This window comes from Mustela nigripes, chromosome 2, assembly GCF_022355385.1.
Source record: "Mustela nigripes isolate SB6536 chromosome 2, MUSNIG.SB6536, whole genome shotgun sequence".
Classification (NCBI taxonomy): domain Eukaryota; kingdom Metazoa; phylum Chordata; class Mammalia; order Carnivora; family Mustelidae; genus Mustela; species Mustela nigripes.
Genome location: NC_081558.1, coordinates 88,738,422 through 88,760,745, shown reverse-complemented (window position 1 = coordinate 88,760,745; position 22,324 = coordinate 88,738,422). Strand labels below are relative to the sequence as shown.

The 22,324-nt window shown below is 40.5% G+C and overlaps 1 protein-coding gene across 1 annotated transcript in view; it reads left to right on the top strand.

The window, feature by feature from the left end:
- CPNE4 (copine 4) overlaps positions 1 to 22,324 on the top strand; it is a 453,626-nt gene that overhangs the window by 268,802 nt on the left and 162,500 nt on the right. Inside the window, exon 3 of the mRNA XM_059387975.1 lies at positions 20,449 to 20,628. Within this exon, the coding sequence (XP_059243958.1) occupies positions 20,449 to 20,628 (180 nt within the window). The remainder of the gene's footprint in view (positions 1 to 20,448; positions 20,629 to 22,324) is intronic.

Genomic DNA, 22,324 nt, shown 5'->3' with positions numbered 1-22,324 from the left:
TTTGGTCTTACTGTATTTTTGTATACACTGCTGGATTCTTTTGCCAATTTTATTTAGAATTTTCATATCTATATTCCTAAATGAGGTTGGGTATGCTTCTCTATTTTTCTACTACTCTTTATCAGATTTTGGTATGAATTTATGGTTAGGGAGCTGTCTAGCTTTTTCTATGGCCTGTAATAGTTGAAGTAACATGATAATTATCTATTTTATAAAGGTTAGATAAATCTCAGCTGTTAACCCTATGGTCCTAGTGCCCTTTTCAATGATGGTTCTAGAATCACCTTCACCAGCTTCCAGCTTGTCTACAGTTGTTGGTCTGTTCAACTTCTCCACTTCTTTTTTTTTTTTTTTTAAGATTTTATTTATTTATTTGACAGACAGAGATTACAAGTAGACAGAGAGACAGGCAGAGAGAGGAAGGGAAGCAGGTTCCTCGCCGAGCAGAGAGCCCGATGTGGGGCTCAATCCCAGGACCCTGGGATCATGACCTGAGCCGAAGGCAGAGGTCTTAACCCACTGAGCCACCCAGGTGCCCCAACTTCTCCACTTCTTAAAGAGGTTTGAGTAATTTTATATTTTGCCAAAGCAAAATATTTCCTTTTGGGAAATAATTTGCATGTAACATCCTTTTAATCTTTTCTACAACTGTGATTGTTCTTTTTCTTTTATCTATATTCCAACTGCTAGGTGTTAGTCTATTTTATTTTACACTAATTTTCAAAGAACCACCTCTCAAATTTACTTATCCTTTCTAATATTTGTATTCCTTGTTTTCTGTTTTGTTGAAATAAGTTGGTTTTTTTTTTTTAAGATTTTTTATCTACTTATTTTAGAAAGAGAGAAAGAGAGAACAGGTGCATGAGTGGTTGAGTGGGGGGAGGGGAAGAGGGAGAGGGAAAGACTCTCAAGCAGACTCCATACTGAGCGTGGAGTCTGTTGCAGGGCTTGATCTCACAGCCCTGACAAAATACCTGAGCCAAAACCAAGGAAGTGTCCCACGTGCTTAACCAACAGAGCCATCCAGGCACCCCAAGATAAGCTTTTATCTGTATTTGTTCCTCCTCCTAGTTTCTTATGATTTATTATATTGCTCTTCTAGTTTCTTAAGATGAATACCAAGTTTCTATATTTATATTTTTATTCTTTACTAATAAAAACATTTAAGGCTATACTTTTATCCCATAGGTTTTGATAAGCGTTTTGTTAGTTGCTTTCTAGGTTGTTTGAAATTTCTTTTCACTCACCCTTTAACACAAAGATTATCTATGAATTTTGTTTTTAAATTTCACAGTAAATAAGTAAAGAAGAGTTTCGGCACTTTTTAATTCTTATTTCTATTTTTACTGGATTCTTGTCATATAAAACCTCTCCTGTTTAAACTGTATTAAGTTTAACTTGATGGCTAATTATAAAGCCAATTTGCATAATTGTTCCATAGACATAAAAAGAAAGTCTCCTATTTAATGAGAATTAGATAGGTGTGTATGTGTACATATGTGAGTATACATGTGTGTATATACATGTATGCATATGTGTTTTAATTCACACATGTGTCATATGCATGTATATTATGTGTTTGTATACACACTTTTGTACTAGCCACTTCCTCTGGAATTTTTATTTATTGTTTATTATTTATTGCTTATTGTTTATTTATATATTGTATTGTTTATTTATTAAATCTGTCCATTTTGAGACAGGTGTATTGAAATCTCCCATAGTAATTGTATGTTTATAGCATTCTCTTGCCTAAGTTTTGTTTCACATATGTACAGATGATCTTTATGTATGCATGAATTCAGATTTACATATCTTTTTCATAAACTGTGCAACTTATAAATTCATGGCACCTCTGTTTACTCTGGTAAGTACTTTAACCTTAAATTCCATCTTGTTTATTAGCACTATCACCAGTCCTGCCTCTGTTAAATTTGTGTTTTACTGAATTCATCCCTTTATGTTTAATCTTTATTATTTTCTCTAACTATGCTTCTTATAAACTGTATTAACCAGTTTTTTAAGCCAATAAAGACAGTCTTTGTATTTTAATGGGAGAATTCAGGCCTTCTACATCGATGTACTGCCTGTTCTATTCATTTTGTTTCTTCCATCATATTTTATGTTTATTATTTATTTTACATTGTTATTTTCTTTTGTTCATTTTCCTTACTTCTGCTCAAATGATAAAATTGCTATTCTTGTCTCCTCATTAGTTTGGAATTTTTTCCTTCTAATTTTCCTTGGAAAAATCAGGGCTGGTTATCAGGAGTTCTGTTTTGGCATGTCAAGTTTGAGATACCTGAGAAATGTTAACTGGAGGGACAGAGCAGGCAGCTGAGTCTGTGCTTATACCCTCTTGTCCAGTTATATTTTCATGCTTTACTATTGCATGTGGAGCATCAGACCAGGGGGAATGGGGTGGGGATCCTGGAGCCTGTTTTTAGAGTTCAAGGAGTTTCAATTTTGCCTCCTATTTAACTGTAGTTCTGAATTCTTTCTCCAGTCTTCCCTGAAAGGGTGAACCTTGAATATGTGTGCAGTCTCCCAGACCATCAGGAATGTGTATGATCTTACTTTTAAAACCTGGCTTCCTAAGAGTCATCTCTGAGTAGAGTAGCTTATTCATCTGCTATTGGTCTGAATCTGTACTTAATCCCCTTGAGCTTATAAGGCCTCCATCTTTGGCTGATGGATCTCTGCATAGTTTAGGAGATGTTTTGGTGTCTGCCCTGCCCCATGTTCTGCTTTGATTGTTCCTGAATAGGGGCAACTTAGAACATGCCTCAGCCTTCCTAACCCATGCACCTCCTCTCCACCAAGGATTCTTCCTGGCTTTCCCTTTCCCTGGTTCTCTCTGTTAAGTTTCTGGCTGGTCTGCGTGGTAGCTTGTTGCTACTAGGATCATGGGCCTTCTAGCCCTCTCTTCATTGCTCATCACCAAAATCTGTGAGGTTTTCAACATCAAGGTGTTTAGGAGAACTTCTCCAAGCTTTGTTCAAAGTAAAACCAGCCCTCTTTGACAGAGCACTCCTCTTGAAGGTTTTCTCCTCTCCTTGGGCATAAGCTCTGTGTCACTGCACCAAGGTTGGGGTGGGGACAGTGCAGATTAATTTGTGTGTCTGATGTTCAGCGTGGATATCTGGGCTTGGGATGTTACTTTGGAAGTCATTGGTCTATCAGTTTTATTTAAAACCGTAGGACTGCAGCCAATGTAGAGATAAAATAAAAGCAGTCCAAGAATTAAGCCTTGGATCATCCCAACCTGGAAGCTAAGCTAAGGCATTTAGCTGTGAGTAGAAGAGCTCTGCCTGAGGCTAGGGCCAGGAAACACTTGGCTCCATCAGCCACAGGCCAGTCCCATCAGAAGCCAGACTAGACAGATTGAGTTTCAGTACCTCATATGCCTCATCCCGTACCCATATTACTTGCTTATAAACATGCTTTTTTCATCCATCAAGTTTAGCATATGCTGTTGTCTCAAGGATCCAACTGGCTCTACGGGTAGGAAATGAACAGAATCCATTCCCATTCTGTTTGCCACCTTGAAGCTGAATCAAAGCAGGCTGCTCTGACATTCATATTTGGTGTAGAAAGTGGTAACTGGGGTGTGGTGTAAAAAACAAATCAATATGGACATTGGGGAGGGTATGTGCTATGGTGAGTGCTGTGAAGTGTGTAAACCTAGTGATTCACAGACCTGTACCCCTGGGGCTAATAATACATTATATGTTTATTTAAAAAATTAAAAAAGTATTTTAAAAAAAATTAATAAAACCTGGAACAGAAAGCCTAGCTTCAGCTTCAGCACTGCCAGGAGCTGAACGTGTGACCTTGGATGTTATTTAACTTCCTCAGGCTTAGTGTCCTGGCCCCTAGCGTGAAGGCATTTGATTATATCTACCTTGCAATGCTAGTGTTTTCTGAGACTTAAGTAATATAATGTGATTACAGTTGTATGAAGTAGATGCTCAAAAAATGTCAGCTTCTTTCCTCTGCTAATCATAGAATCCAGGGAAAAGCTATTAAATCCACAGAGGCCCATAGGTGGCTCAGTCAGTTAAGCATCTGTCTTCTGCCCAGGTCATGATCCCAGAGTCCTGGGATGGACCCCCACCCACATCTGGCTCCCTGCTCAGTGGGGAATCTGCTTCTTCCTCTCCCTCTGCCCCTCCCCCGCTCGTGCTCTCTTGCTCGCTCTCTCTCTCAAATAAATAAGTAAATAAAATCTTTTTAAATAAATAAATCTACACAATTATCCCTAAATTTTCATTTTAGTTCTTTCTTTTCTATCAAACCGTTTACCTACTTATAGTCCCGTTGTTTCAAGGGTACCTGGATGTATTTTAATCAGGCGTGGTGAGACACATAGACTACAGAAGTAACTGTCACACAGGAAGAGATATGTACTCCTATTTCCCTAGAAACAGAAGACATGCTTTGTGCCATACGAGGCCACATACGAAAGTACTGGGGTCAGTCAGGAGGTAGAGGGGATGACGGGAAGCATGGGCTAGAGGCTTTACTGTGCTTTTCATGGAGAAGAATGGGCAAGGCAGGGTAAAGAGGGTTAGGATTCTCTAGTTTAAATAATTTCAGTGAGCTCCAGAGAACGGGGGCTAATCCTAATTGTCTAAGACCTGTCCCTGGGCTGATTGGGATAGGGGAATCATGGCTCAGAGCGTAAGAGCTGGACAAAAGAGGTTGCTGGGGGTATGAGCACTGGATTGGCTGATTTGCTTTTGAAGGGCACAATCCAGGCTTCTTTACTATCTCTAAGAATTAGCCAGCCCTGACAGGGACAGTCCCTCCATAGTCAACAAGGCCCCAAGATGTCAAAGCATAAAAAATATAGAAAATAAAAAGTCACGATTAATACATTCATTCTGTTTTGTTTATGTTTGTATATATGTACTAGACCAAGAAAATAGACCTCACATTGGGTCAAGTAAAACCAGGGAGCTGGAAATGAACCAGGGATAATCCATAAGCACTAAACTTATTCTCCAGGTAATTAAAAACCATCCATTCTCTGGCCATCAAAGCCAGTTTTTTTTTTTTTCTTTTTAAGACTTTATTTATTCGACAGAGAGAGAGATCCCAATTAGGTAGAGGGGCAGGCAAAGTGGGGGTGGAAGCAGGCTCCCTGCTGAGCAGAGAGCCTGATGCGGGGCTCTATCCCAGAACACTGAGATCATGACCTGAGCCAAAGGCAGAGGCTTAACCCACTGAGCCACCCAGGCACTCCCATCAAAGCCAGCTTAAAAAAATAAAATCCATATTTGGATTCAGGCACAGAATTGGAATCCCAGAGTTAGAAGAAACCTTAAGAATTAGTCCATTCCTCACCCCTCCCTGCATCTCTTATTTAAATCTCTTCTTCTTCATTCCTGCCAAACTGTACCTTGTTCCTTTTTCAGGTTTTTCTGATTGTAAGAAGGTTTTCTCTGTATGAAACCAAAATCTGCTTCATTTAGTCCTCAGCCTATTAATTCCGGAAAGTCTGATGTCTTGCTGTACAAATACAAAAAACATTTAGCCCAGTTCACAAAACAGCTGCCGGATCAGATAAAATGTGCATAATGGGCTTTCAGAACTAACGAAGAGCCACTCGTATTTGCCACACATATTGTACATCTAAAGATGTTGCTTAGGAGAATTTGTTTTCCGTCTTGCTTTCTCTGAGCAGGAATGGCTCCATTGCAGGGCACTACAGTGTTGCTGATAGTCCCCACTATGCAGAATGTCCTTCTGTGCACTCAAGGCTTCCCACAGAATAAATGGAACCTTGAGTAGGACATTATATTATAAATTTGACTCCATGCTTTGGGCTGAATGGTAATGTATCTCGTTTAAAGCTGAATCCCTAGGACCTAGCTCAGTGCTGGAAAAAATGAGATGCACTCATTAAACCTTCACTCGGTGAATAAAAGAATGCATGGAAATGAGTACAAATTGCTAATCAAAAGCATTTGTGCAGAATTCACTTTAGTTGAATACATAAGACATAAGAAAAGGTTTGAAGGGAAAACGCAGTCCTCCAGGGGGCGAAGGTTAGGCACTTAAATCACTGATGTTGCTACAGCAAAGCAATATTTTGGATTACATTTCCTGAGCCCTCTCACCTGTTGAGCAAGGAGCCTACAGAGGGCTTCTGTGTAGCTTCAGGGAGAGACTGAGCATCAGGAACTTAGCACAGAGCCCATGGTAAGCTGTCAGCACACTCCAGATATTATTGATTTGCTCCTTCTTTATGATCATGAGAGTACCCAACCCTGTGCTTGTAAAATGTAGGCCTGCAACAAATACTGATTTTTGGTGCTCATTTTAATGATGCTGATGGTGATAATAGTGTGATGGGAAAGTTCATCACTTACAGACTTGGCTCCATTCACTAATAGCGCTTGTACCTAGTGAAACACCCCAAAATGTAAGCTCTTCTGTCTGACGGAATTACTGACAAATGTGTGAGTGATGCTGTAGCACCAGGGGAAGATGCTTCTAAAAGAGACATATGATCTGAAAAAAAAAAAAAAAAAAAAGCATTGTGTGTTGTATGTACATGTGTGTGTAAATACAGGGGAAGTGGAAGTTAAGGAATGGAAGGAGAAAAAAGAAAGAGAAGGATTTTTTCTTTTTCTAATAAAGACATTATCTTGTGACAGCCTTAGAATACTTGCCATCAAGAATCAGTCTATCTGAGTGGTTGGCAGTGAATTGAAAATCCGGTAAGATTGATTGATTTTCTGATTACTCATCCTTTTCATTTATCAAAATCTTTCTCTCTGATGTTTGCAAGGAAAAAAAGAGGAATGGTGGGGGATATACATTTGGAGAGCTTTGTGGAATGCGATGTAGCTTGAATCTTCTGGGGTGAAGGGGGAGTGGTCATTGTCTATAGTTGTCTAGAACATTCTAGTATTCAGCCTACCGAAGGGTAGACTCGGGACCCAGATGATCAGGATTAAACAAAGAGAATGTGCTTCCAAAATTCGGGCTGTCTATCCTGCTATGCTTTCTCTCAACCCTGTGTGAGCAGCTTCAACTTTTAGATAACAAATATCGCAAAATGTTGGAAATTCCTTGGCTTTAAGAAGAAATCTTTTAGAAAGTAGGGAAGCAAAACATGATATATAGAGATAGATAAATACAGATATATAGGTAGAGATATCTGTAGACTGATCTATATCTATCTATCGAGAGACAGAGAGAGAAATGGGGCAAAAGGAGTGGGTACTGACTGTTGGGTTGCAGTGAAAGAGGACCCAGGTGTGTAACTACTGACCTTCAGTTGGGCAACACCCCGGATTTGTCACCCAGCAGGGCCCGTGACATAGGGCTAAAGAAAGCTGTTTGGTCTAAATTGATGGTGGAAAGAGGATCAGGGCACATATTGGAATCTACCCCAGGTTGAGAAGAAACTCATCTCTCTCTACTACTGTACCTATTTTCATAAAACTTTAATGCAAATTCCTTAAATATGTTTTGTTGGATACTAATATGTGTATTTCTGAGAAGAAAAGGAGGGTTTTAAAGTTTGGAAATACTAGAAAAGTTAGCACATTTCTTTGCTGCAGAACTCAAGAGCCTGTAATATAATACTGCATGATGACTTTGTAAGAAAAGGGTATAGCAGACAGGGCTTTCAAAACTCACTTGATTTCAGAATGCTTTATTTCCAGGAGCTGCTTCTGACATACTATAGCACATGCTTCAGGAAAGCCGCTTTGAAGTATTCTCATTCAAGAGACATCGAGTGATATCTGATCATGTGCCATTCTCTTAGCTGACCACTCATGTCTGGCTTCAAGGACCTCTTTGACTGATGCTGGTGTAGGGAGGGGCTAGCCCATTTTTTGGTATGGCCTAGTTCGATAGGGTTGCCCCCCGCGAGAGGATTTGTTTTTTAGAATTTTGTCTTAGATGTTGTGGGAGGTTAGTTCTCATTGATGAAACCACCGCCCCCCCCCCAAAAAAAAAAGGCTGGGGGCCCCCCGGGGGGGCTCAGTCGTTTAAGTGTATGACTCGTGATTTCAGCTCATGTCATGATCTCAGGGTTGTGAGATCAAGCCCCATGTTGGGCTCTGCCTGCTTAAGATTTTCTCTCTCCCTCTGCCTCTGCCCCTCCCCTACCCCACCCACATCCCTGTACGTGCACACACTCTCTTTCTCTCTCTCTCTCTGACAAAAAAACACAACCTCCCCTACCCAAACACACAAAAATGCCTCCAAAAACAAACAAACAAACAAACAAATAAACAAAGACAATGTATATGAGTTCTTTTTGTGTGTGTTAAAAATTTTGTTGCTAAAACGCTGGGCCCTGGATCCTGGAAGTTGTATAGCTGCGTAGGACGTCATGGAATAAGTTTGATGTGGTGAGATGCAGCACTGCACTAGGAGTCAGAAAATCTAGCTAGATCTATATCTCAACTGCTAGCCTTAGCTTCATGAATTTAAGAATGTCGTTTTAATATCTATGTGCCTCCGCTTCTTCTGCTAAATGTTGAATCCCTGGAGTGGAGGAGGAATGACATACATGTGACACATTAGCCACTCCTACCTCCTCCTGTACCCAGGGCAGATACTGCTAAGTGATCAATCTTCTCACTAAATACAGAGGTAGCCTCGGGTACCTTTGCGATACTGCATTCCCACCAATCACTCTGAACTGAGAGCAAGATGAAAGCAGCTGCCATTTCGTACTTGATTAACTAAGGATCGGAGATCTGAGGTTTTTGCTATCAGCGACATATACTTCATGAGAAAAGAAAAGTGTCAAGGAGAGGTAAGCACCCCTGGATTAATGAGGGAGTGCCGGGGGCAGAAGGCTGATGTGCTCTTCCCAACCCAGTGGCAACTGGAGAAGAGTCACTGGGATCATGTGACTGATTCACAACTTGGACATTTGGAAATTGACTTACAAGCAGAATGGATATTGGTAATTCTAAAGGAGTTGGGCGGGGGAGGAAATTGGAACCCAGGGGGCTGGCCCCAAGCTAGGGATCACCTCCTCTCCCTTCTTCCCTGCACGTGGACACCTATTATGAGGAGGGTGGAGGCAGGCCTCGGTGAGTCCACCTGCACAGTGTGTGGGCTGGTGAGTGTGTTGGGCTTGGGATATGTAAGCGGCACCCTGCAGATGAGTTTCAGTTCACTATTTCAAACATCAATTAATAAGAAAACTAAGGCTCTCCAGTCTTGGACGACCTTTCCAGAGGACTCCACAGCTGCGACAGAGAGATGAGATGGTGGGAACATCCTGTTAATAACCAACATCTGAGTGAAGTGCAAATTGCTTTACACTTGTGTGGGATTAGCCTCCAAGCTCCTGTATGAGGAGGATCTGACAGTAGCTGCAACTTGGGGTGACCTGCAATCCAACACCTTCCCACTCCTGATCCTGGCAGCCTCTGCCTGCTTTTAGCAGGCAGGCGTGAATTTTGTGAGGCAGTTTCTGATTGCTTGATATTTACGTGCCAGCTTACAGCTGGAGTGGGAGGTAGAAGGCAATTGATTTAGGACTGAAAAACTCCATTTATGTTATAGAATTTTCTTATGTCCTCTTGGCTTAGAGCATCCAAATTTCTCCGTACCCAGGGAAAAAACCCCGTAAAGGGTTTCTGACTAAATGAAGGAAATTTGAAGAGCAAGATACAAAAGGGGAGAGAGAGAGAAAGTTAGAAGACTAGGAGAGGTGCACTGGACACTCAACAGTCACACTGAAAAGACTTTAGGGTCTGTCACCCGGCTGAGGGTGTTAAAGCTTGTTTTCCTCTCAAAGAGCTTTTGGAGTATTGAGTTTGGGAAAGGCACTTCTTAAAACCACTGTGGTCAGAGGGTACCTAAATAGATTTGTTGCCTTCAAGAGAGATTCCAAGAAAGGTTTGGGGAAATCCCAAGTGGCTCCATCACTTAATAGCTGGTGACTTTGGGCAAGTTAACCTCTTTAACCCTAAATTTCTTCATATGTAAAATAGTGGTGGTAGTAATCTGTGGTTGTTGGGGTGACTGGCTGGAATAGTATATGTGAAGTGGTTAGGACAATGCCTGGTACATACTAAGTACTCAGTAAATGTTCCTTATGACCAATTATTTGAACACAGTTGGGGAATAGGATATTGTGGCTAAGAGGAAGTTAGCACATGAATCCTATATGGATTACCACTTTTCAAAGTCCTAAAATATCATAGAATTCACTCATCATGAGCCACCAGCCTGGACACTGTTTCATCTCCCCTTAGGATACAGAAGGCTCTTCCATGTTTTTGCAGTATCTTGGCCCATTTTTAAGAGCATATCTGAATCAGAGTTCCAGACCAAAAAAGAGATGTTAATAAAGGGACCAGCTTATAGTTGCATGGACAAAGTTGGAGGGATCAGCAAGGAATAATGAGATACTCTGGGACTAGCAGTAGTAAAAATTACCTGAGTTACTGGGCAAGCAGAGGTAACTATTATCAGAATCCAGGGAGAGCTAGAGCGTGCAGGGAGGGATTCTAGGAGATCTGTAGGGGGAGCGGCATAGTCACTGCCAAAATTGCAACATGGAGTAAGAAAAATACACCAGCCTCTCATTCCTCCCACCTTATGATCTCCTACTGGTGCTTCCCATTGGATAAAGGAGGCAAGCCAGCAGAAAAATCCAAACAAAGCAATGCAGGCAGACCAGTTTCTTGGGACACAGAGCAGAGCAGAAAGATCTGGAGTTGCAAAGGGGAATAAGCACTGCATCACCAATTCTTGTTTCACAAATTGGGGAGCACACCATTAATGGAGTGCTCATTTGGATAAGACATCCAAATAAACCAACCCATAATGTGGTTATTTCACTAAGTCTTGATGTCCTATAGAAAAATGAGCAAGAGTCAAAATGGCAGTTTCCAAAAAAGTGGAAATGGACCAGTACACAAAGTCCAATCCAGGGGCTGGGGTGTGACATACAGAGTAAATCCCACAATGTTTGTTTGTTGGTTTTTCCTGGTCTCTGTGTACCTTGGAGCCGAGCCATAACAGTTGGTCATATAATATTACTGGTTTTCAAACTTAACTGTGTACCTTGGTAAAGATTTTTCAACTACTGGGAAGTACCATGGAATAGGTATAAATTTATTCTTATAGTTCTGGAGGCTGGGAAGTCTAAGATCAAGGCGCTGGCAAATTCACTGCCTGCTGAGATCCCTCTTTCTGATTCATAGATTGCCAGCTTCTCACTGTGTCCTCACATGGTTGAAGGGGCAAGGGAGCTTTCCGGGATCTCTTTCATAAGGGCACTAATCCTCTTCACGAGGGCTTCACTCTCATTGAATTAAAAATTTACTTCCTTGGGTCCACTACACATTTCAAGTACCCAATAGCAACATCTGGCTAGTAGCTACCATACTGGGCAGTGCAGATATAAACCACTCTCATCACAAGGGAAATTTCTATTATAGAGCACTGGTACAGTGACAAAACCCCCAAGCTAAGTGGCTAGGGCTCAAGGCAATGAGATGTGCAGTAGAAATCAGAAAACTACATCACACTAACTGGGTCCTCACATTGGGGAAAAGGAACAGGTGTGGAGGACAAAGCCGTGTTCAGCACAGGGAGACATATTTGACTCCCGCCTGTATGCTCATTGAGTCACAATTGTCTCGGGCTCTGTCTGGATGGAGCTGGCAGCCCAGAGGGACCAGGGAGGGCAACACAGGAAGAACAAGACCCAGAACCCATCACTGTGACACTTGAGACCACTCCAAAGGTGCATATAAGGTCATGCTCATCTTATTTATTTCTGAGCCATACTCCTTGGCAAGGTGATGTGATTTTTACTGTCCACTCTTAATGACACAAGCCTGGAGCCATGTCAGGTGGTATAAGGAGGTAGTTTCATCTCCAGGGCACCATAAATAGAACCCTGCTGACACAAGAGCTCGTTACTTGAGAGCCAGGTTAAGTGTATAGCAGGAAGATGAAGGAGGCTTCAATCAGTAGTGAGAGAGACATTTGTAATCTTGAACTACTTACTCGGTTTCATCTAGAGCATTTGGAGGTTTTACTGTGGTGGGTGAAGAGTGTCTTTTCAGAGATTAATCTGTGAGAGAAGTTAGGCTGGATGTTTCTTGAGAGAGTAGAATGATGTCTTAGTTTATAAGAAGTGGTGTAACAAAGTCCCACAAATGGGATTAAAGAACAGAAATTTATTCTCTAAGACTCTGGGAGGCTAGAAGTCCAAGATCAAAGTGTTGCCATAGTTAGTTCCCTGGAAGGCACTAGGGAGACTCTGTTCCATGCCCGTCTCCTGGCTGCTGGTGATTTCCTGGTAACTGTTGGTGTTCCACAGATTGTAAGCACATCACTCTCATCTCTTTCTTCATGTTCAAATGGCATTTCCATGCATGTGTACCTGTGTCCATATTTCTTCTTTTATAAACAGATCAGGGTTGACCCTACTCTGGTATGACTTCATCCTTACTTAACAAATTACTTCTGTAACGACTCTATTCCAAATAAAGTCACATTCTGAGGTACTGGGGATTAAGACTTCAACATATGAATTTTGAGGGATATTATTGAATCAATAACAAATTATGTAGTAGAAAGAACATATATTTTGGAGTCAGACAGATTGGGTTTGAGCCTTGCTTCTGCCACTGCTTTTCTGATGTAGTTTGATTTTATTATCTGCAAAATGAGGATGATATACTTAATAGAATCATTTGTAAAGTAATAAATCAATGGTAAAATGAAGTACTTTCATGTATCATCTGTTGAGAAAAAATACTTCCAATTAAACAATGCCATATCATCAATTATAACATGCATTCCAAGTTTAAATACATTACATTGTGAAATGAAAGTACATTTTATAACAAGTCAGGAAATGACAGGTGTTGGTGAGGATGAGGAGAAAGCGGAAGCCTCCTAAATTGTTGGTGGGACTGCAAGCTGGTGTGGCCACTCTGGAAAACAGTATGGAGGTTCCTCAAAAAGTTGAAAATAGAGCTACCCTATGACCCAGCAATTGCACTACTGGTATTTACCCCAAAGATATAAATGTAGTGATCTAAGGGGCATGTGCACTCCAATGTTTATAACAGCAATGCCCACAATAGCCAAACTACTATGGAACAAGCCTAGATGTCCATCAACAGATGAATGGATAAAGAAGATGTGAGATATATATATATATATAGATATAGATATAGATATAGATATATCTATATCTATATATATGAATATGATGCAGCCATCAAAAACACAAAAATCTTGCCATTTACAACAATGTAAATAGAACTAGAGGGTATTATGCTAAGTGAAATACATCAATCAGAGAAAAACAGTTATCATATGATCTCACTCATATGAGGGGTTTGAGAAAAAAGACAGAGGATCATAGTTCAAGGGAGGGAAAAATTAAACAAGGTGAAACCAGAGAGGTAGACAAACCTTAAGAGGCTCTTAATCTCAGGAAACAAACTGAGGGTTGCTGGAGGGGAGGAGGGTGGAAGGGATGGGGTGACTGAGTGATGGGCTTGGGGGAGGGTATGTGCTATGGTGAGCACTGTGAATTGTGACTGATTATTAATTAAGACTGATGATTCACTAGATCTGTACCCCGAAACAAATAATACATTATATGTTAATTTAAAAAATCAGTGAAGGTAGGGTCTCCTGAGTGGCTCAGTTAAACGTCTGACTTGTGATAACGACTGAGGTCATGATCTCAGGGTCATGAGATAGAGCCCCGCATCAGATTCAGTGCTGGTAGAACTGGGCGTGGCGCCTCCTTAAGATTCTCTCTCTCCCTCTGTCCCTCTCCATCCCCTCTCTTTCTTTCTCTTTCAGTAAAATAAAATAAAACAAAACAAAATAAAATCAGTAGAGGTAAAGACTGAAGATTACAAAAAAGTGCCTCCTATGGAAAGGTAAGAAGGTGTACAATTAGGTGCATCCTCTCTTATTCACACCCCTCCCTTTGCCTGAGCAGAAAAGTTGTCATCACCATTGGTCACTACCCAACTTGCCATCCCTTTCAAGAAAGAATGAGATAATTTACTGGGCAGGGTCAAAAGAATTCCCTAAGGAGATGGCTTTTATGAAGTGTGTTACTTACATGAAATTTTTGTGATTGGTTCAAATAGGCGGTACCTTCCAGAGTTTCTCTGTAGGACCCCACTCTGTATCCGTATGTTGGCTAATAAGTACATTCATGTGGATGGTTCTGAGAACCAGATAGAAAATGTTCTCTATTTGTTTAGTTAGGGTAGGGGGAATCCTTGCACCTCTCTTGGGCCCATGTCTTTCTTCTCCAGTAGCTGCTATCTTTGGGATAAGGGCCTGTACTTCTCCAGAAACTGTAGACCCCTCAGTGACTGGCATCTGTTTGGGCTCCTGCCTTGACCTTTCCCCGCAAATAACATCACATTGTTTCATCTTCACACCCCTCACCTCTTTTCCAGTCCTTGGAAGCCCAAGGAGACAGGCAGCCATTCTGTGCATAGTCTTGAACTGTTTTATTTTTAAAGATTTATTTATTTATTTGAGAGAGAGAGATGGAGGAGGGGCAAAGGGAGAGAGAGAATCTTAAGCAAGCTCCATGCCCAGGACCCCTTGAACTGTTTCTTGATGACATACTGACTTTGTCCTCCACACAATCCAGTCTCTGTGGTCGTTGTTCAGGGCCCTTTCCTATCTCTAATACACCCAGTGGACAAACCAGATCTGCAAAGGCACAACCACAACATCAAGCACTGACTGCCCCCACTTTTACAATATACATTTGTCATCTGGCTTACGCATTACTCTGAGCAACAGAGTTTAGGTAGAAAAGCTTCAAATTTGCATGAATATATAGCATGAATGTGATACACAAAAGTAGGTGCTTGACTACCTAAGTTTAAATCCTACCTCTTTCTTGCAAGCTGTGTGAAATTAGGAAAGTTATAGGGTCTTTCTACCTCCTGGTAAGAGGGGCTAATAATAGTACTCACTTTGTAATGTTGTCAAAAGGATGAAAAGAGAATTCCTGTCAAATTATTTGAATGAATAAATCATCAAAGAAGATATAGAGATGGCAAATAAGCATATAAAAAGATATTGAACATCATTAGTTATTAAGAAAATGCAAATTAACATCACAATGAGATACCACTACCCACCTATTCAAATATTGAAAGTTAAACATGACATGTATTTCAATCTTAAGTATTTACACAAAATAAGAAATATGTGTCCATACAAATGCTTGTACATGAGTACTTATGGCTGTTTTGTGTATAATAGCCAAACTGGAAACAATACAGTGGAAACCGTCCATGGAATATTACTGAGCAATGAAAAAGATGAACCACTGATGCACATAACAATGAATAAATATCAGAATAATTCTACTGAATGAAAGAATAAAGACAAAAAGACTATATACTGTATGCTATAAACTTACAGAGAATACAAACTGATCTATTATGACAAAGTGGATCAGTGGTTTCTTGGAAATGGGGTGGGGAGGGAGGGGTGAGAGGAAAGAGTTACAGAGGGTCATGAAGAAACTTGGAGGGGCAATGGCTATGTTCACTATCTTGATTGTGGTTGTGGTTTACATGTTATGTACATATGTCAGAACTTACTGAATTGCATAATTTAAGTAGATGTGATTTATTATATGTCGATCATACCTGGATAACACATTTTTTAAGTAAGTGCCTAAGACAGAGCAGGCTTTTTATATGTATTGACTATTATACACTTTAGTATTATACTCAAAAATGTTTTAGATGAAATTTTTAAAGGGGCATCTCATCAAAAGTAGTACTCAATAATGGATTTTATCACTATCATACTATGCCTGGCTGCATTTTCCATTTCTTTCAAGGAATTCTTACAAATAAACTTGAATTAAGGAAAATAGTCCAGGCTGTGAGGTAACAAGGCCTTGAGTTCAAGTGCTTGTTCTATCATCCTGGGCCTTGTGCTTATATTTGTCCTTGATTTCTCTCATATACAGAATACTACAAAGTCACATCACATAATTGCTATAACAATCAAATAAAAAACTAGACCTAAGCATGTTCTGCAAATTATAAAGCAACATGAATATATCAGCTGTTACAACTAGGGAGGAAAAGAGATAAGTGGACTTTTTGAAGACTGAGTAACAGAAGACCACCAAGATTAAAATAAACTTTGACCAACACACCTCACAAAAGAGCAAGAGATAGACCCTCCATCTTCAAAATTCCCTTATGTTGATATTCCCACATCAGAATAGACTGGGACACTCTTTAAAAAAGCAGACTTCTGGGTCCTACATTATACTTGCTTAGTCAGACTCACTGGTGATAAAAAAGAGGAATGACTTCTTGTTGTTGTTGTTTTACCAAAAAAAAAAAAAGAAAGAAAGAAAGAAAGAAAGAAAGAAAGAGCTCCCTGATGAATTCTGATGCAGCTGGGAGCACTGTCAGTGGATGGTCTTTTGGAAAGAATCACCTTGATTTTCATGCCTCTCAGTGAGAAACATGAGTTATCCTAGGCTCTATTGCTCCTATTAAACCTGGCTTCAGTCTCCAGAAAAGATAATGCATCTCCTGTAATGGCTAGGAATGCAGAAAGTTTTGAAATATCTTCTAAATAGGTATTTAGTATTGCAAGCACTTCCTCTACGAACATTCTTCTTTTTTTGAGCTCCTTTATGCTCTTAGGATTCTTACTAACTCTGAGATGATTTTTGGAAATTATCTATCTTGGTAATGCAGATGTGTATTTCTTAATTTCTTTCCAACCAGTCTTTTCCCTCAAAAACACATCATTTCATGTTGCATGTTGGCAGCTTGCCTTGGATAGACTGTATGAGGTGTGTGTCTTGATGCCAACATGAATTTCTATCTATGTGGGATTGTCATCAGAAAATCAAGAATTAAGAAGAAAAGCAGCAGGATTGATGCACATCAGCCCCTTGTGCCATCTGGGGTGGTTAAAGCAGAGGAACAAAACTGGGATTTGATGGCATTTCCACCTCCTATCTCTTATCTCAACCTGCCTAGGACTCTATTGTTCCACCCATAAGGAGAGAAGATTCTTTTTCTGTGTCTTGAGGATGTCAAATCCACCTCTATGTTCTTGGGGATTATTTCAAAATCCTCTATCAAAAGGCACCCCATGAATGTAATTTTCTTATATGGCTCATTAGTCTGTGAATTTGGACCAGATGTTGCAAAAATGCTTCTAGGGGTCAGAAGCATTTCTGACCAAGTTCCAAGCTTGGAATTCCAAGAAAAGCTTGAAGAGTGAATGCCCCATCTGAATGGGGCAGTCCCCAATTGTTGTCATTTTTTAGTGTGGCCTCACATTGCCAGGTATTCTTATTTTTTGTTTCCAAAGGTGAGACTGACAATAGAAATAGTCCCTTTTGGGGCACGGGTGGCTCAGTGGGTTAAAGCCTCTGCCTTCAGCTCAGGCCATGATCCAGGGTCCTGGGATCGAGCCCCATGTCAGGCTCTCTGCTCAGCCAGGAGCCTGCTTCCCCTCCCCTCTCCCTCTGCCTGCCTCTCTGCCTGCTTGTGATCTCCGTCTATCAAATAAATAAATAAATAAAATATTTAAGAAATAAAAAAAGAAATAGTCCCTTTTTAAATTTTAAAAAATATTTTTAAATATTTAAAATATTTTAAAATAGTCCTATAAAAGGGTTTTTTTTTTTTAAGATTTCATTTATTTATTTGACAGAGAAATCACAAGTAGGGACAGAGGCAGGCAGACAGAGAGGGGGAAGCAGGCTCCCCACTGATCAGAGAGCCTGATGTGGGGCTCGATCCCAGGATTCTGAGATCATGTCCTGAGCCGAAGGCAGAGGCTTTAACCTCTGAGCCACCCAGACACCCTGGGTTGTTGTTGTTGTTGTTTTTATTGTTGCCTTTTATGTTGGGAAATTAAGGGGGAAAGTACTTTTAAATGGGGCCAATAAACAATCTCCAGGAGAGCTTGAACTTGCAGACTGCTGGTTTGTGATTTCTAACTTACACTATTATTCAAAACTGTGATCTTTTAATGACTGAAAATAATTATGTCAATATAGTAAATCCTTACACCTATCCAAACAGCCAATGACACATTCAGTCCTATCCCACTGAATGAATATTATATAAAAATGTAAATTTAGACAAACCATAAAAGACTTTAGGGGAAAAAAAGATTTATTTATTTATTTTGAGAGAGTGAGAGAGTGAGCATGGGGAAGACGGGGAAGAGAGAGGGGGAGAGAGAGACTCTCAAGCAGACTCACTGCTGAACACAGAACCTTTTGTGGGGTTCGATCTCATGAACCCTGAGATCATGCCCTGAGCTGAAACTAAGAGTCAGATGCTTAGCTGACTGAACCCCAGACCATAAGAGACTCTTAACTATTGAGAACAAATTGAGGGTTGCTGGAGTGGAGCCAGGTGGAGGGCATGAATGATGGTAAATGAATGGATGTCTTTGGTAAATGGTAAATAAATGATGGTCATTAAGGAAAGCACATATGGGGATGAGCACTGGGTGTTTTATGTAAGTGATAAATCATTAAATTCTACTCCTGAAACAAATACTACACTATATGTTAACTAACTTGAATTTCAATTTACAAAATGGAAAACTCAGTTCAGATAGAAGCTGATCCTTCAGAAGAAGCCCCAGAATCAAATAACCATTGGTCTGAACAATAGCTTATTGTAAAATGCTGGTCAATATTAGTTTGGGACTTGGTTTTCTGTCTGTTGTACAGGGACATGACCAGAATCATATTTTTCTTCTCCTCATAACATGTATAGGCCATCCCCTCAGGAATAGCAGGTGACGTTCCCTACAGGACAACTCACTCTCACACAGGGCTCAGAGGGATGCTTGGGCCAGGGTCAAAACACTGAGCGCAAAAAAAGAAAAAAAAAAAAAACAAAACACTGAACGCAAGAATGTAGGGGATGCTATAGCAAGAATTCTTTCTTTGCTGGATAACCTGTACGCACATGATATGGTTAAAGACAGTCTTCCCTTCAGTTTTTTGAGAGCTGTTTCTCTGTACGCTAATGAAAATACAGGAAATGGCTTTCCCAGTTTGTGCTAATGAACAACACTCAGGAAGTATCCAAGAGACCATGTTTCTATCTGAAAGCCAAAAGTCCATGTAGGCTCCAGTTGATTCGTAAAATTTGAGTAATGGATATCTCCAGTTCAGAGATACCATAAGATTATGGTTTAGCTATAATTTGGAATAACTGTCATTAACATCTTGGGTTAGTTTCCCAGGATATCAGTGGTGTTGTAAATGGTGTTTTGACATGTGAAAGACACAGAAGAAAAGAACCTTAGTGGTACCAGCAAAAAGAGGTGGTATACCCAAAGAGTTTCATCTAAAGGTTTAAACTCTTTATAGAGGGACAATTTTGGGGGGCATGGGCAGGGAGAAGGAAGCCAACAAAGGATGGTGAGGCTCATTAGCGATATTAATGGCAGTGGTCTGAAGAATCAAGAGGGGGAGGGGGCATTGTGTTACGAGAACCCACAAAAGCTCCCTCTGTGGAATGGAGTCTACTAGCAGACTCATGTGTGTGGAGGTATGGTGCTGCTGTCATCACCTCTCTGCCTTCCCACTGTCTGATCTCCTGCTAGGTCCTCCCTTTGGCTGAGTCAAAACAGAACCTAGAGGCAAGGAAGTCCAGGAAATTCCATCCATAGCAGTCAGCCTCCAAAGGCAAGAGTAGGATGAAGAGTGGCAGATATGGATCTGAGAGAGAGAGGCTAATGGAGAGTTATTATCATAGAAAGCAAAGGGAGTCATAAGTCGTGGACTATTAGAGCAGGAAGGGGCTTTTCACCTTCCAATCCTCGAATTCTCATTTTGTTGATGAGGAAACTGGGGCTCAGGGAATTGAAATGACTGAGCAACCATTATAAACTCAATAAAAGGCATAGTTGAGACCAAAGGCAGTCATCTTTATTCCTACTCTCTTGGCCTTTCCACTTCACTGTGCTAGGAATTAGGAGTTACAAAACTCAGGTTAGAGTAGGATTGGCTAAAATGGGGTAGCTATGTGGTCTTTTGCCATTACTGTGCCCATCAGACATCACTAGTCTATTGCAGACTGTTTTCCTCCTGAGCCCAGATGTGCTGTCAGACTCTTTTTCATGCTAGGGCTTCAGGCAGTCACTAATCATTAATCTGTCTTGTTGCCCTATTCCTTAACAATCCAACATGCTCTAAGTCTTTAAATACGAAGCTTCAAATTATTCTAATAAGATTTCCTTCCTTGAAACGTGGCTCATTCTCTAAGGGTGCTTCCTTGTAGACTTTCAAACTGCTTACACTGGTGGCTCAATGGAGGGCATTTATGGTTTGGAAGAAGGGGGAGCACCGTAACATTATTTCACCTATAGGGTAGTAAGAAAAAGCCCTAATCCATGGTGGTGTTTTCTCTTCTTCTCTCCTTGCAGGTTGACAGAACAGAGGTGATTCGCACCTGCATAAACCCGGTGTATTCAAAACTGTTCACTGTGGACTTTTACTTTGAAGAGGTGCAGCGTCTGCGGTTTGAAGTCCATGACATCAGCAGCAACCACAATGGGCTGAAGGAGGCCGACTTCCTGGGAGGCATGGAGTGCACACTCGGCCAGGTGGGTCCACAGAGGTCCCTCCCCACCCCTTGCCTCCTTGAGGCCTCTCTTCCTCCCCTTTTCCCTCTCTCCTCGCATTCTTTGTCCTCTGGTTTTATTTTTCCTTTACATGTAGCATTTTATAAGTTCCCATACACTGTCATATCCATTATAATTAACAGTGTGTTTAGATAGGGATGATGTGGCAAATATGGGAAGACCTACTTACTTTGCAAAATTAACCATTTTCTCTTCTGAATTCCTTCATTCTCTCAGTTACTACACAATTGTTTATTAAGCGCTTACTATGCTCTGATTGTGTGTGCTATAGTTTTATTCTGTTACATTATAAATTTCCATCTCCCAGCTCAACTATGAGAAACCCCATACAGAGACTATTGCTCAGTTACATGTGTTCCAAGTTTCTGGTACCAGAAATAACCCAAGAGAGGGGCTAAATAGATATTTGGTGAATGAATAAATGCTTTTATTTAATCCTCACAATGATGTGAAATAAACATCATGATTATGTCAAACTAATTTGGCTTCACTCCAAACCCCATAATTCTGCTTCATGACACCTTTCCTTTTTCTTTTCCTTACTGCTGTACCCAGAACTTTAGTAGGTACTGAGGAGAGATCTAAGTGAAGAAAAAGTCCCTATACCCCAAAAAGTGGACACTAATTGGAGAAGGCACACTATATGTACTTAAATAGAGCAATTTATGATGCAGTTTAAGCCAAAAAGAGATGAAATATCCTGGACTATATTCACAGGGTGTGGGCCTTTAGGAGGGAGAGCTTTCTGCTAAGTAGAATCAAAGAAGGCATTGGGGATTTCAACTATGAAAAAAAAATATGGCCCACAGATTGAAGGAGGAGGAGGAACTTTCAAGTAAGAAATCAATATAAACAAGGCATAGAGGTCAGCATGACCATGGCAGGGGTAAGGGGCAGAGGAGAGCAGGTTCACTGAATCGAGGTCAGATGCTGATTTGCTGCAAAACCAGTGAAGCTTGAACTTCAGAACCCCTCACTTGGGTATACTATTTCCAAGGCTCTATGTGACATTTTTATTTGTAGTCTTGCACTTTTTTTCTCAAAGGATTCCAAATTATATAAACCTCAAGCCCCATAAAACCTGCATCAGTCACATGTGAAGGCAACGATCTGGTTTAGGGATTAGTTAAGAAAGAGGCTGCCTGGCAAAGAGATGACAAGCATGCATGTCTGCTTTTACCATGCCTCATGTCACTTATCACTAACTTCTCCCATGTGAGCACTGAGTGACACAACAGACAATGCCCTCAGATACTTTGTTTTTTTGTTTTGTTTTGTTTTGTTTTTTAGCAGATATAGTGATGATTTTCCTTAGATTGTTCCTTGTTCTTTTAATGAAAGTCAAAAGCTCTATGTAGAAGGACTGTGAGGGAAGGCAGACAAAGAATCTCCACCAGTAAATCTCTCTCATGACATTTGAAAACAGCTGAAGCCAGATAGTGCCAGGGTCTTGCCAGGTACAATGCCTAATAAGTAGTAGGCATTCAACAAATGAATGAATGAATGGTAGATTTTAGGTAGAAATCTGTAATATATAAATAAAACAAGGTGATCAGAGTGGCATCTCTTATAAATGAGCCACTCCAAGATACTCTTATAGATTGTGGATATCTCCTCATGTATAAAAGTTATATTCTGCCCTGAGAAACAAATGTAG